At 37.2% G+C, this 16,791-nt stretch overlaps 1 protein-coding gene across 2 annotated transcripts; it reads right to left on the bottom strand.

Moving 5' to 3' along the window:
- Window positions 1-14,482: 14,482 nt before the first annotated feature.
- LOC139856098 (large ribosomal subunit protein uL18-like) lies at window positions 14,483-16,467 on the bottom strand. Of its 2 annotated transcripts, none has more exons than XM_071845334.1 (3): window positions 16,301-16,467; window positions 15,714-16,197; window positions 14,483-15,625 (listed from the first exon to the last, which is right to left on the bottom strand). In XM_071845334.1, the coding sequence occupies exons 1-2, from the start codon at window positions 16,465-16,467 to the stop codon at window positions 16,107-16,109; spliced, it is 258 nt and encodes an 85-aa protein (XP_071701435.1). In that variant the 3' UTR covers window positions 14,483-15,625; window positions 15,714-16,106. The 2 variants fall into 2 exon arrangements, with proteins under 2 accessions (XP_071701435.1, XP_071701433.1); XM_071845332.1 differs by having other exon boundaries at window positions 15,812-16,197.
- Window positions 16,468-16,791: the final 324 nt, after the last annotated feature.

Genomic DNA, 16,791 nt, shown 5'->3' with positions numbered 1-16,791 from the left:
TTCCCCTTCGTGTTCAAAATCCACCAATGCTGAGCCAACTGATGAAAATTGTACTGGTCAACCAGTAGCTGCAGACAAGCCAGCAAAACGCAATATTGGCAAGTCAAAGGCAGCAATCAAAATTTATACTGGTCAACCAGTATCAGCTTACAAGCCAGTAACTTCCCACGTTGGCTCGTCAAATGACAAAGGCAAAGCAGTATACCATGATTATGGTACCGGTTTCAAAAAGAAAACTGCCCTTAAATGAAAGGCTAAAGTGGACCAAATTGTGGAATCATGTGCAGGGTCATCTATCACTGAGATAATGACTGTTAAGCTTAACCAGCTCTATAGCTAAAAGCATACCTGATCTCACTGCCCCCATTAAGTCTGTGTATGACCAGTCACCTAGACCAAAAGTGAGAAAATGTTACAAGTGTGGCAGCAAGTTTCACTTGGCCAAACAGTGTACTCAAACCCAAACCCCATCTGCTGCTGCTTCTTCAAAAAAACCAGCAGACATGAAGAGATTATCAAAGATGACCCTTCTAGAACCCATCTTCGGATGGGTTCCCAAAAAGAACTAATCTCTTAGCTACTGTGCAGGGCATTCAAAACAACCAAATCTGATATCTCGACAGTGGATGTTCGAGACATATGACCGGATGTAAGTCCCTGCTAATGGACTATCAAGAAAAAAATGGTCCAGACGTTTCATATGGAGATAATTCGTTGGGTTACACAAAGGGTTTTGGTACTTTAACAAATGGGAATGTCACATTCTCAAATGTGGCATATGTCGTTGGGTTTAAACACAATTTACTCAATATAAGCCAACTGACAAGCAAAAGTAAGATAGTCCAATTCAGAAGGAAAATTGGCACTATGTTTGATAAGACAGGGAAACCACTGCTGACAGCAAAAAGACATGAGAACATGTATCAAATTGACATGAACACAACAGTCACAACAACTGATACTTGTTTTTATTCAAAGGCAGCAGACAACCTCAAGTGGTTATGGCACAAGAGACTATCACATCTCAACTTCAAAGATATTCACAAATTATCTAGTAAAATTTTGGTGTCTGGGCTACCCACAATGTCTTATGTGAAAGACAGATTGTGTCCTGGTTGTGAAGAAGGGAAGCATTACCATGCTTCATTCAAGTCAAAGCAGATTTCATCTGTTGAGAAACCATTTCACCTACTTCATATGGATCTTTTTGGTCCTGTTAATATAGCCAGCTCTAATGGGAAGAAGTATACACTAGTTATTGTTGATGAATATTCCAGATACACTTGGATATTCTTTTTGAGGCAAAAAAGTAAAGCTGCTGATGTAATTAGCAATTTTATCAAAAGAATGAAATTATTAAATGGGCAATTGGTGAAGCAGCTAAGAAGTGATCATGGTACAGAATTCATAAATGCAACATTAGAAGAATTTTGTACTGACAAAGGTATTTCACAAAACTTTTCTGCTGTGAGAACACCTCAACAAAATAATGTTGCAGAAAGAAGAAATGGAACTCTCATTAAAGCAGCAAGATCTATGTTGGCTGAGTTTGGGCTGAAGAATTCATATTGAGCAGAAGCTGTGAATACTACCTGTTTTACCTAGAATAGATCTTTAATGTGAAAAGATATCAGCTTATGAAGTTCTCAACGGAAGAAGACCCTCAATTTCATTTCTTCGTGTATTTGACACTCCCTGTTTCATCCTAAACAATAGGGACCAACTTGGCAAGTTTGATGCTAAAGCTGATGAAGGTATATTTCTTAGATATTCCAACATGTCAAAGGCGTATAGGGTTTCAACAAAAGAAGGGGCTGTTTTGAAGAATCCATTAATGTTACATTTGATGAAACTGCCTCCACCCCATCTTCTGGTCAAGAAGATGAAGAGTTACTATTTGAAGAGCCCACTCAGCAAGCTCTTGATGGTGAAGAAGAATAAGCAGCAATTCCCTCTCTAATCCATGCTGTTCGGTTCTCTGATGATGAGATGGAGTATTCTGTTCCATATGTGTCTAAACCATGTGGACCTACTGACTCATCTAAAGTACTACAAATTGAGCAAAGGTCTACTGGTTCTGAAGGATCACAAGCTGGTACTGGTTTCACTAACAATGAACAACTGTCTTCTACTGCTGTACATAATGTCGAACCAGTTGATGATCAAGATGCTGTGTGTTTCACAATAAGCTTACCTATTCATAACACTAGATGGACAAAGGAGCATCCAATTGAGCAGATTATTGGTAATCTGGCTAGTGGTGTTAAGACAAAGAGAGATGCAACCATCAATTTTTGTATACATGTGAATTTTGTGTCTACCATTGAACCTACATGTCCTGAAGAAGCAATGAAAGATCATAGCTAGACAGGAGCTATGCAAGAAGAGATCTCCCAGTTTGATAGGAATAAAGTTTGTACATTGGTACCTAAACCTGATTATGAAACAAAGAAGATCATTGGTGTCAAATGGGTTTTTAAGATTAATATGGATGAAGATGGGATTGTGGTCTGAAACAAAGCTAGATTGGTAGCTCAGGATTTTAGACAAGAAAAAGGATTAGATTATGGAGAGACATATGCACCAATGGCTAGGATGGAAGCTATCAGATTATTCTTGGCATATGCTGCTAAGATGAACTTTAGGGTATTCCAGATGGATGTTAAATCTGCATTCTTAAATGGAAAGCTGTAAGAAGAAGTCTATGTCAAACAGCCTCCTGGTTATGTAAGCAGTAAATATCCATACCATGTCTATAAGTTAGACAAATCTCTATATGGCCTAAAACAGACACCAAGAGTATGGTATGAGACACTTCATGTGTATCTCACTGGTTTAGGTTTTAAAGTTAAAACAATTGATACCACTCTATTCTCAAAGGAGATAGATGGTGATCTCTTATTGGTACAGATATATGTGGATGATATTATTTATGGGTCTAAAAATGAAAAAACATTGTCAAGATTTTTCAAAACTTATGTCAAAGACATATGAAATGAGTTTACAAAGAGATTTGCAATACTTCTTAGGATTGCAATTTAAACAACTTGATGATGGAATTTTTATAAGTCAAGATAAATATATCAAAGATATGTTAAAGAAATTTGGTCTAATCTGTTTAAAAGATATTGGGACTCCAATGGCAGCATCCATAAAAATAGATGCTGATCCCAATGGTGAACCAGTCAATATCACTGAATATAGAGGTATGATTGGGTCCCTACTTTATCTCACAGCCAGCAGACCAGATATTATGTTTGCCACATGTCTCAGTGCCAGATATCAAGCTGATCCTAAAGAGTCCCACTTGCTGGCAGTAAAGAGGATATTCAGGTATCTGAAAGGTACTACCAAACGTGGTCTTTGGTACCCCAAAGACCAGGATTTTGAACTAATTGGGTATTCAGTTGCTGATATTGCAGGATGTAAAATAGACAGGAAAAGTACTACTGGTGGTTGCCAGTTACTAGGTGGAAGGCTAGTCAGTTGGACGAGCAAAAAGCAAAATACTGTGTCCACATCTACTGCTGAGGTAGAATATGCTTATGTTGGGAGCTGTACTGCTCAAGTACGGTGGATGCAAAGCTAGCTGAGAGACTATGGTGTTCATGTTACAAAAACTCCAATCTACTGTGACAACACCAGTGCAATTGCCATTACCAACAATCCTGTGATGCACTCAAGGACAAAGCACATTGATGTTCGATATCACTTCATAAGGGATCATGTTCAAAAAGGAGATGTGGAGCTTCACTTCAATTCAACAAACCAGCAGTTAGAAGATCTTTTTCAAAGCCCTTAGATGAGAAACGTTTTAACTACCTCATCTCTGAGCTGGGTATGCTTGAACTATAAAAATAAAAGACAATTTTGTTGGTGTGCGGGTTCTACAACATATAGGGCAAACCAGTAAGACACAAACCTTGTGTTTAGTGCCTATATGCCAAACAATCAGTACAACAAGGTCTTTTATGTTATGGTTACACAATGTATAAAATGAAGTAATAAATAGCTCACAATATTAAAATGATACCTTAAAACCGAACCTCATTTAATCCCAATGATTTAAATTTAATACATGACATATTAAATGTTACAAAAGAATTTTTGTATTTACTACAAACTTTATTTTGTGGTCTCTAACTTCAACTTTTGAATTAAAACCTACTGCATTTAATGCGTAATGGGAGTGATGAGTGTTCAAGCCGATTAAACATCATGTCAACAGTCTGTGTCCCCTCGAAAACGTGCAGTCTGTCACATCTACCCACGCGCCTGCAGATGACAGTTGCCATTTTCTCTCTCTTGCACTTTTTCACCAATCGGAAAGGTTAAATAGGGTGATTCATTTTCCATAATAACCTTTGGTTATTAAAATTTCCAAACTCATATTCTTCTCTCAAAAAATGCCTAAATTTTCAAAACATTCAAACATTCATCATCATTATTCATCAATGGCAAACCAACAACAACAACCACAACCCAGTGAGCAACAACCTGAGGAACAACAACAACAACAACAACAACAACAACAACAATAGCAGCAACAACCAATACCACCGGCACCGGAGGAGAAAAATGAACCGACACCGTTGTTTGTTCTGCACCCTAGCCTTGTAAAGGCTGATACAACGCCTGATCACGAACTTATTCGCCTATCTAGAGGCAATGCTGCTCATGCTCTTTCTATTCGTAAGTCTAAAGCCAACATGGGCTATGAGACTTTGATTGATTATATAAGACAATCTTCACTCGCTAGATCTATCACCGGAGTTCCTTCCAGATTCTATCCAGCCTGCTTGGGCAGATTTTGGTACACGGTTATGATGTCCAACACTCCACAGGGTACTCCATGTGTTCATGGCATGGTCACTGCTACCATAAACTACTCTGTCACCGTCGATGCCATTAGAGGAGCCCTACAATTTCTTGGTAGACCATTTGTTGATTCACCTTCAAGTGATGAAGTTAGAAGGGAAGTGCTGGAGATTATCGGATATACTAGTGTTGTGGCCCACAGCCCGTTGAGGAAGCATATGCCACCGCTGTGGTACTATTTCTTTGGTTTACTGACATAGTGCATCAGCCAGAAATCATGATGCTTTGATCAATGCTCAGATTTTGAGCTTAAGATAGGTCATGGGTTGTTGTTCAACAGATATATTGACTATGCTGCTGAAATCTACTTAAGGCTAAGGGAAATGATGCTTGCACCAAAACGAACACACTTGATCCCCTTTCCAAGATTTTTGAGCCTTGTTTTTGAAAATGAGCTGGGTGATGCCTGCAGGAAACTTACTGATTTTTCAATCGACCTGCCTTTGAAGCAAGGGGGAGTGACAAAAGCAAAACATGCTGCTCCATATGCTGACTTGACGCCAGCAATGCTTGAGTATCTTGCTGCTCGAGGTGGAGCCACCCAATCGACTGCCTCTGGTAGTGCACCAGCTGAGGGGGAGGGACCTCAGCGCAAGCCAGCAACATGCAAGAAACGGCCAGCTACTACAACTAGAACAGCCACCGTCGCAGATACTGATAAAGCAGTAGTTGTATTAGAATCTAGTGGTCTCTGATAATAAAGATCAGCCCTAGTCTTATATACTGACTACCCACTTATAGTATTGGAATCCGTTGCTCATCTATTTCTTTGTAACAGGCAAATATAAACGCGCTAAAGTTGGCTTCAAGCATGCCACAGGGGAGGTTGCACCAGTCTCAACTGCTGCTCCTGAAAAGGATGCTGTTATGGAACCTGGTGCGTCTTTAGACTAAATAGTAGAAATAACTAACATAATTCAAAACATTTTATTTGCTGACTTAAATGTTGCTAAGCTGACTGGTTTTAAAACTAGTGTTAAGAGGAGTAGCAACCCATACTCTTCTAACCAGGCACTTTCACATTTTCCAAAATTGTACTTCAAGAAATATCCTCTACTGACAGTACAACCAGCAGAGAACATACTTGACCCCCAAAGCAGACTTGAGCTGGATCCTCATCGTGTTGAACCAGCTCATGCTACTGCTCAGCCCACTTATAGCTTAGATAATGATAAGAGTCACACTAATAAATCAAAACCATCTAAAACTCTTACACTATCTGAGTCATCATGTGTTACCAATGAGTCAGCAGAGTCACAGCTGTACTTACAGACACCACACTCTGTCTCAATCGAAGGGCTAACTAAAATATACGTTTGTCCCTAGAGACCTACATCAGATGCAATTGTTGAGTCAAATTTATTTGATTCTGCTATTGTTAACAAAATTTGTTACTTTGTTTCAGATCTTAGCAAGGCAGCAGATGTTATTTCTACTGGTGCTGAAGCTGGTACTGCCAAGCCTTCTATTATTGCTAGTACTGGTCCTGATACAGCTATTGTTGAGCCTATTGTTGCTGCTGTTACTGGGGATGAAGTGGTTGCTAGTTCCACTGATTCCATTGTTCAAGAGGAGAGTGTTACTGCTAATGATTATGTTACTCCTCATGTTATCCCCAGCGTTACTACCTCAACTACTAATTCTGAAGTAGTTGATGAGATGATTGTTGAACCTCCTCCTGTTCTTGAAGAGGTTATTGATAATGTTCTTAAGGAGGTTCTAAATTCTGATCTTACTGGTTCTATTGGTATTCCGGATGTTGTTGCTACTGAATCCAGAGAATTCATCACCTTTGATGGTGCTGGTAATCTTCATATTTCTTATACAACACCGGATACCTTCTTTCAAGGTGATGCAGATACCGTCACTCCAACTTTTGCGCAGTCACCTATTGCTACTGGTTCTTAAGAACCACAAATGGATGCTGGTACCCCTGCTACTGCCACTGCTGCATCTTCTAAGGCTGAAGGTTCTGCTGAAAAGCCTAAGTATTTGCCAAGTACCAGATTCAGAAGAGGTTGTTCCTAAACCTGTTTTCAAGGGAGTATCCATTACTCATACAGTTGCTCATCTAGTGGACCAACTGACTATTGATCCACAAACTGCTCTTGTTGGGGCCAGCAAACTACCTGATGAGGAGCTGACTCAACTATTGTCACAGTTGGACCAGCCAGCCGGAGAAAAAGTTTATGAGAGGCTGGCTACACTTAAGAATATTAACGAGCAGCCATACTACCATGTCTTTGGTATGGCTTCTACTGCTTCCCTATGGCCTGGTAAATGGAGGCCTCTCAGGTTTTTCCGTGATCCAGATACTGGTAATTTTATCATGCAGAATATTCCAGATTTGCCTGTACCTTCTGATTCATCAGCTTCTTCCTCATCATCTTCTTCATCTGATGGTAATGCTGATAAAGGTGCTAGTAAGGAAGAGCCGGTTATTCATGATAATGTGACTGGCTCCAAGGACAAACAAGTGGATCTTGATGATGATGCAACTGATGATGCTGCGAAGGATACCATTGGTTCTAAACCTTCGAGTGAAGGTAAAAATGAAGGTGATCATGGTGATGAGTCAGATTCTGACCTTCCATCTCTACCACCCCATGGAGATACTCCCATTGTTGCTGCTACTGAACAACCCTCTACCAGTACAGCTGATGCTTCCGACATAGCTGGGTTGTCTACTCTGGCTATTTATAGGATTGTTGCCAGAATCACACCTGATATCACCAAGACCATCATGGAAACTCTAGTTGATTTCATGGCTGAAGCTATTCGACACCACTTCTGTTATTGAAGCACAGCTGTGTCAAGTTACTGCCTTTGCAGATATAGTAGATGATGCCATTCGCTGCCATTATGAAGAAGAAGATCAGCTTAAGCAGCGAATCATCTCTCACAATGAATATATTGACCATATCACCCGACTTCAAGCAGAACTGGATGCTGCCAATCAAAGGAACAGATTTTTGAATGAAGAAAACAGGATGTTGGAAGAGAGATTGGAGTCACAGGAATAACAGATGGTTACCATGATTACTGCTTCTGCTTATGTTACTATGGTTGAGACAATGCAACGCATGGCTGCTCTTCAAGCTGATGTTAGAGCCAGTGTAAATCAAATGGCCATGGGTGTTGCTAGGAATGAAGTTCGAACTTTAAACCTGTGTCTTGGACAATATGGTGTGGACCCTGGTGCTCATCTATCTCCTCCTGATGCTAACTGAAACAACTTTGCATACTCAGTTCCTGAATCAGACAGCGATCTTGATGTAAGTGTTCTCCCTGGCTCTACTTCTGCCCTTGCTGATGACAAAAAGGGGGAGATAAAATCCAAAAGACATAAGAAGAGAAAACAATCTGAGGGGGAGCATGAACATGAGAAAGCTCCTAAACCTCAAATGAGAGATGGTGATGATGGTGGTGATGGTACTGATCAAGGTAATACTGGTAAATCTCAACCAAGTATGCCTGCCACATCTGTGGATGATATTAGTTCTGGTAGTAAGCCAAGTGATGTCTTTGAACTGGCATTGGCTGAATCCTTTGTTGTCTCTCAAACCATTGAAAGAAAGATGAAAAGAAAAATGGAGAGGCACCAGAAGAGACAACAGGACTTGAATGATGCCTTCAATGCTAGATTTGAGGCCTATGTTGCACGAAAAAGACATAGAATTGAGCATAGGAGAAGCCTCAACCTTGAAAAGCTTGAAATTCACAATGAACTGCTCAGCATTAATCAATACAAGAAAGATTCTTTAAAAAGAAATGCTAAGTTCATGGTGAAGTATGACAGAAAGAAGGCAAAGCTGTATGCTGAGCGAGTAGAGAGAATCAAGAAGATGACACCTGAAGAGATGCAAAGGTATTTAGATTCTAATAGGTCAGGGGGAGAAAGAGCTGATGTGTTTATGAAATGGCTGGATGGTATGATAAAAACCAACCAATCTTCTCAACATGCACCTTCTACTCAGCCAGCTGCACCACAATAGCCAGTAGAGATCATCAACATTGATGATGTTGAAGAGAAGCCAGTAGAGACAGATCTGTCTACTGCAGGAGGGGGGGATCTTGCAATAACTCCTCTACTGCCTTCACGAGAACCAGTATCCACACAAGAACCACCAGCTAAACCCAAGCCTATTGATAAACAAAGGGTAAAATATGCCTCTAGGGAAAACCAGCCCCTAAGGAAAGAGCCCTTATTCGAGGCAGCTGGTGAAGGTACTGTGACAGTTGTACCAGCTGATACTAATCAATAAGCTGGTACTGAAGATGTAGCAAGGAGTGTTGTGATAGAAGACCCAGCCAGAAGTGTGCTGTGGGAGAAAGAAGAATTGAAAACCCAACAAAGGAGGATGAGCTAGGAGTTAATACTGATAAAGATTCTGCAGTTGCTCTAATCATACTGTCTGGGGTAGTGGCAACTCAACTTTTGTCCAATCACCACTACCAGCAGAATTACTTACTTATTTTGATAGGACACTGGGTGATCTTCACTTTTATGAACCGGTGGGTCCTTCTAGCACCGCAGAATCACCTTTTGTATATCCTCCATCTTCCCCAAAACTAAATGATAAATATACCACTTGGGAAGATGACTCAGCTGCAAAAAGAAAGCCTGATATCAGAAATATGAATCCAGAAGAAAGGGAGGCTTATAGACTTGAAATCTCTGTTGCAGATTTACTGAACATGCAAGCAGTAGGGAGGCCAGAAAGAATACGCCAAATCAGAATGTTGTATCATCCTCTTGACCAACAATTCTACATCGATGCCATGGATTTCAACATTGATATTGGTATGTATTTGACAAATAGGGGTCAGAGACTCCACAATGATGAGGAGAAAGCCCTCTTCTATGAGGATTTGTAGCTGGTTATGGACTTAGAGCAATATTGCAAAGCCTTGACAACTGATGAAGGCAGGCAATTGATTGCAACAGCAAAATCCCTGAACATCACAGTAAATAAATACATAACAAGTATTCAACTTGAACAAAAAATAAGGGATGATGCTGCATATGCTGAAAGGCTGAGGCTTAGGGAAGAAGAAGCTAAACTGGCTGCTGACAGAAAACAAGAGGCTGCATCTCTCAAGTTAGCAAAAGCAATAGTCAAAGCTCAGGACAAGGCCTTAGATAAACTGGAATCTGCTGAGAAGGTACCTACTAAAGCTCCTATAGAAACTGAAAGAACAAAAGAGCTATCTGATGATTTCTTCAGGAGTAAGTATGTTGATGTGATGATCAGAAGATATAATCTTGGTAAGATCATCAAAGTTTATGAACAATGATGTCTATAAGAGGGTAGATTACACTAATCTAAGAACCTTTGTATTCAGTGAATGGATGGAGACTGCAGTACTTCATTGGTAAAGATAAAAGTGCTCTCAGAGATATACTAAAACCATAACTACAAGAAGTTTTTAATAAAGCAGTCAAGTATGAGAATGCACCAGTAGTGAAAGTAGAAGAAGTTCTAGCTCAGAAGCCTAAAAGAAATAAATCTATTGGTGCTGGCCCACACAGAAGAGATCCCATCATTCTACCTCCTCAAATAGCAGTATTTGATCCTACAAAATTACATGTGCTATTCCCTGAAGCCTGGGCAGCCTTGAAAGTCAAAGAAGAAGAGCTATCTGATGAAGAAAAAGAGAACGATAAAGATAAAGATAGATAGTCTTCTTATGTTAAAACTGTATCTTTTGTTATTTCATAATTCATTATATTGTCTTGTAAATTTTGTATATATCTGTTGTAATGAATGTGAAATAAGTTTATCTTAAAAAAAATCATATCAATTTATAAGATATAGATAACTCAGCAAAAGATCCCAAAACAAACCAAAAAGGGACAAATTTTACTACATATTTTCTTTAGGTCTTTTAGTGCTGGCTTTAGTGTTTTAATCTTTATGTCATAAGTTTTGTCATCATCAAATAGGGGGAGATTGTTGAGTCTCTAAAGAAATTAAGGTTTTAATTATGACAAAACAGTAGATACGTACACTAGAATGTTATATGCAACCAACACAGGTTTGTTTATGTATAGACAACATATATTGCTATGTCGAGTGTTTAGTTTGCTGCCTAGTCTACCAGCACAAGGTAGATAGTATTCTTCAATTAGCACAGGATGTGTACCTAACATTTCAAGAATATCAAGTGACTCAGCATAGAAGAAGCAGCATGGCTGGTAAGCAGCCTACTACACTAGACAGCTATGCTCCATTACAAGCATAGTAGTTTCATGAGTGGTCTACATCAATTGTTCTATTCAACAGACATGTGTTATTCTTTGTCAACACCTAGGGAACACAACATTCTATTTGTTTAATCAAATAGTGGTACCAAACCGAATTGCGGTGTTCCTGCAAATAGCTACTGATGTGTCAAAAGTGTGTGCAGTAGTGCCTAACTTATCTTTCAATTTTTAAATTTATAAAACCTTTATTATTACACTTTAACACCCTATCGAGCAACAAAATCCGATCAGATGTAGTATTTTAGGTTATCGTCCCAAGAGAGCGTAGATGCGGATAAGAGTTGTTTTATTTAAATAGTCCAATTCTTATTAAAGAATTAAAGATAGATTTTTAAGTCTTTTATTGGATAGATTCTTATCTCTTAGGAAAAAGAATTTTTTAAAGATAAACAAAGCAATAAAATAAAACAAGGAATTAAAGATTCAAAATAAGTAGATAAAAATAAAAGCAATTACAAGAACGAATAACTCATACGGGAATCATATTAAGCAAGTTTCATAACTTATATTAACACAAAGCAGAATAATAATCATAGACCAACTATTATCCCTTAATCGGCTAAGCTAAGTGTTGCATATCATTCAACAAGTACGACTTAAAGCATATGTTAGATATGTGATGTGCATAACTACTAACATCTCAATTCTTCATGTTCAATTCAATTACATGATACATATCAATCTTGTGATGAAGATTAACATGCAAATAGACTGATAAATTATATAAGCTACTAAACACTAAGTAGATCAATTCAAGTTACTAGCTGAAAGTCAATTACTACTAAGTTCTCATGCAATCATTAATTAAACAAATCCAAACGAAGGTTCTTCTATTAAGCCTAACAATATCAAACTTTATTATATAAGCGTAAATCCAATTAAACAATTTTATCACTATTAAGCTTTTTTAACCTAGTTGCATGCAATTCAATTTGAAAAGTTTAATGGACTAGATCTAAACATGTAGCATGAATCGAATAATAGATCTTCAGATCAAGTACTAATCAATCCTAGAATCATGTTATTTAATCATTAAGCACGGGAAACAAGTATATTTAAGCAAAACAGATTCAAAACAGTTTAAATATCATTACAGAAACTCGACCATACAGGTCTGAAAAAGAACCAGAAACTGTACAGATAAAGCACACGAAGCCGGCGGCTTTGTTCCAGTCAAGCCGGCGGCTTGGACTGGTGAAGCCGGCGGCTTCATCTAATTCCCAGATGAAGTTTAATTTTCGTCCACGTAACTACTATGAACGTTTAGTTCACAGCAGAAGACGAACAGAAACAAGTAAAATAAATAAAACTAGATGAACAATAAATTAAATATAGAATCATACCTTAAAAAGGTAGATGGTAACAATGAAAAGTAAATCTAGCCTAAGGGTTTTAGAAAAAACCCTAAAAGAAAAACGAAACCAAACTAAATTGTATTGAGTTGTACTGAATTGCACACCTAAAACTGAGACTAGAGCCCTCTATTTACAATATTCAGAAACGGTGGCCAAGCCGACGGCTTCATTGGGAAGCCGGCGGCTTGCCTTAGGTCGGTGACTCCTTTTGCAAGTTTAACTTAATCCGCAAACACTAAATGCGTAATCGTCATAATTAAGCCGGCAGCTTGGTAGCAGGCCGGCGGTTTCAGTGATCCGGAAAATCTTTCTAATTTTGTTTCCATTTTTACTTGAACTTGGTCGACAAGTCGAGAAACCGTGTCCATTAGGCCCGCGGCTTCATCTGCTTTTTTCTTGGTCAACAAGTTCATTCAATTCTACAGCAATTCTAGAACATTCTGGCGTATTCAACCCTAAGCCGGAGGCTTCCTTGAACCCGTGCCGGCGGCTTCATAGCCTTTTCTGCAATTTTTCATGTTTTTGATCCTGTTTGATACATAACTTTGATAAAATCATTAGAAATACATTTTTTTCCCATTTTACCCATTTTAGTGTGTTTTAGGATTAAATTGTCTTAAAAATGCAAAATAACTCCTCAAAATGTTATCAAAAAACTGTATAATTTAGGAGTTATCAAATTCTCCACACTTAAACCTTTACTTGTCCTCAAGTAAACCTTATAAATCATATTACTTTGAATGGGTATACAGTTAAAGTAAAAGTTCAAAGTCAAAAATATGTCTTAATAAAAAGTTAGTTTTTTTTTTTTTTTTTTATTCGTAAAAACTAGTCTGAACCAGACCAAGGATTACAAGTAGTCCTAATATTTATTAAGTCAAATTTATACAAGATGGTCATCATTGAACTCTTTTATTTTCTAACTAAAGCTTTTAAAAGTATATAGTTCTCATTGGAACTCTTTTCTTTTGTTGGCCTTCATTGGGCTCTTTTAAATTTTTATTTCTTTTGCTTTCATGTTTAGCATTTAGCTTTACACTTGACAATTTTTCCAAATTGGCCCTTGTTTCGACTCTTTTGCTGCCTTAGTGGTCCATACTTATTATGCCATATGGTAGTGGCTATAAGTTTGCAATCGTTTCACAATTTTTGGCTTTTAAATTCTTATCTTAAAAAAGTAATTCGATCTCGAAAATGAGAGTAATTCTATTATTACTTTTAAGATTAAGTTAGTAAAAAGACACAAGTTTGACTAAGAATTTACACTTTCTAAAAAAATAAAAATTAATTTGTACCCATTTTTCAAAATTTTCGGATATATTACAGCATCTTTTAATCTTTTTAAGTGAGTAATCACTTCCCTCCCCACACTTAGATTATGCAATGTCCTCATTGCATTTATAATAAAAGATAGAAATAATTGAAAGACATAATTATAATATAAGGAAAATAGTGATGTTACTTGATTGTAGGATCATAGAATGATTGCGGAGCACTTTTGCGGACTTCTTTTGAATTGAATATAAACAAGATTGAGAGGTACGCACTACGCGACTTGAATTATTGATTGTTATTATATAAAGATAACGATTGTCAAATTATTATATAGTTCAAAATTTACCATTATAGGTATTCATTATAAAGATAACGTCCCACTCAACAACTCGGAATTCGGGAGATGAAATAAAAAAGAAAGAAGATCAGTGTCCATTATATAAAGCTATAGCTAGTAATTAATTAAATAAGTTTATTAATTAGTATTATAGGAATACATTAAATTGAGTTATACTACATATAAAAGTGATGAGGTATTTCAAGCATATACAGGTAAAACACATTTAGAAGCAATATACTTCAGGTGGGTAGTTGGTACTTTATATTATATAATGCACAAGCTGAAAACAACTATGTATAAAAGCTAGAGTAAAATACCCGTGTTGGCCCGAAAAAGAACAAGGAAGACCAGCAAACACTGCCACTTCCTTTACTCCAACTGTAAAGCTGCCTCTAATCCCCGAAAGATAGTCAAATCATTAGGTAGTAGTATACGTAGTGCCAATTTCTGAAGAAAAAAAATGTGCCTTTATCATTTAAAGTTCGGCCCAAGGACACAACAAAACCAACAATTAGATAGTCATTTAGTCATTCATAATTATAAGTACTAAAGTTCAATGTAGTTACTTAAGCATGAACAATAAAGGCAGGCATATACCTAACCACAAACCTTTTGAAAACAGTGGTTGAACCAACCAGTTGAATTGGCTTAACGGAACTCACAATTTATGCATATGGCAATCGCGACCCAAATCAGAATATGTACCACAATTAATGCAGGTGGCAAACACGACCCAAATCAGAATAAACATAACAATCAAACACTGTAATTCAAACAGTTTAAAGACTAGTCAAAGCTAGATGCATTAAATGTTAAATAAAATGACATGTTGCCGTCTCAACATAACCAAATCTGTTAGGAATCACAAAAATGCAGTAACTTCAATATATCAAATTGCAGGTTAACCAAACCAAAAAGGACTAATAAAAAATGTGACCCAGCTTCATATATTGACTGCAGAAGGATAAAGTTCTAAGATTTTGACGAAAACAAAACAAAATTGGAGCTCTTTATACTCGCTGTTAACTCTGCACATTAATCAGGGGTTAGAGGATTAATAATCAACCTGTTTGACCCGTATCAGCTACCAATTGGCAGGAAGTCGATAGCCGAGGGTAATGCAAACATCAACAATAATAGTCACCAAAGCACACTTAGTGCTGCTAGTTTATAATATACAAATACGATACACATACAGTATCAATTAGCAATTAGCAATTACAATTATAACTATAACTACTATACAAAACATTACTGATTACGGATTTAAAAACTCTAACAAAACTTAAAAAATGAAATTAAAGATCATAAATCAAAAGCCCATAAACCGATACCTTCGATCTCCTTGAATCAATAATGTACAAAATAATACTGATTACGGATTTATAAACTCTTAAAAAGTTAAAAACGACATTAAAGCTCAAGATTCAAAAGCCCAGAAACAGATGCCTTCTATCTCCTTAAATCGCTCAAGCCCTAATTTAGCATTAGACACGCCAATCGTATAACCTGATAATCAAAAAAAATCAAGACATCACACATGCAATTAAAAAAAAATGATAATTGAAAAAGAAAAAAGAAAAAAAAAAAGACGAACCCGTAAACTAATCAAAGCAAACGACCGAACACCACCCAAGAATCAGGCCAAAAATACAAAAGCAAGAGAAACCCTAAATTAAAAATATCGATTGATACCTGTCGAGTTCACCGTTTGGTAGAAAAAACCGATGATATCCTTATACTCAAAATGGGGAAAACAGAGAATAAGATGATGGAAGCCAGGTTAGAGGACATGCAACCCATGCCTTTATGTCTGATGGTGAAGAGTTGTGGGGATGGTTTTTTGGTACAGGGTATGGCTACTTGCACGTTTATAATTGAAAAAAGATAAAATAATTGGGAGTTAGATTTATATGGGCCATGGAGGTTTCAAGAGGAACTCTAAATAAGCCCATTTGCTCACTCATCATCTTCGTATGAATCATCATCATCATTCACTCCTGCAGCAGCATTCAAATGCATTTAACCTATCAATAAGCTTTTGCTTCCTTTCGTCGTAGGTAAGCTTCTTGAGGTTGTATCTAATACATCACACAACACAAACATCAGATAACAAAACTTTATATCAACTTTTACAGATTAAAAAATTTGTATTTATAAACAAATTATTAATATTAATATGACGTCTTATGTTCCTTAGGTGCATTCTTCTCCTCCTTAGAGTTGGGATCAGCACGAATTGCAGCATGGACCTTTTTGTAAAACTCTTCTAGACCATCCGGTTCAACCTCGGCCTTGATGTAGTCTGAAAACTGAGACTGACACTTCTCTGGTTCAGCTTGGATTAACATCTATATCAATTAATAAACAATTCAAGAACTTTCATTCTTTCTTGTCATATAAACAAAAAAAAATTAATAAGAACTTGACCAAAAATAAAAATACCTCATTTGTAACCCTGTTCATCAAAAATTATAAAGAATGTAAATTTTTAATTATTGTACCAAACGTAAGTTTATTTGGTAAGGATTGTATATTGTCAAAACAAAAGGTCAACCGAAGGGATTAAAATACCTCTGTCCTCAACATGACTTGCCTCTAAAGCTCTTCTAAAATTCATCTCTCATGAGCTGAAACCTTCTTCATTATTCTGGCATCTTCACTCTATAAAGACA

Source organism: Rutidosis leptorrhynchoides, chromosome 6, assembly GCF_046630445.1.
Source record: "Rutidosis leptorrhynchoides isolate AG116_Rl617_1_P2 chromosome 6, CSIRO_AGI_Rlap_v1, whole genome shotgun sequence".
NCBI classification, from domain to species: Eukaryota; Viridiplantae; Streptophyta; class Magnoliopsida; order Asterales; family Asteraceae; genus Rutidosis; species Rutidosis leptorrhynchoides.
The sequence above is the reverse complement of the archived record's forward strand: the minus strand, read 5'-3'. Positions and strand labels throughout refer to the sequence as shown.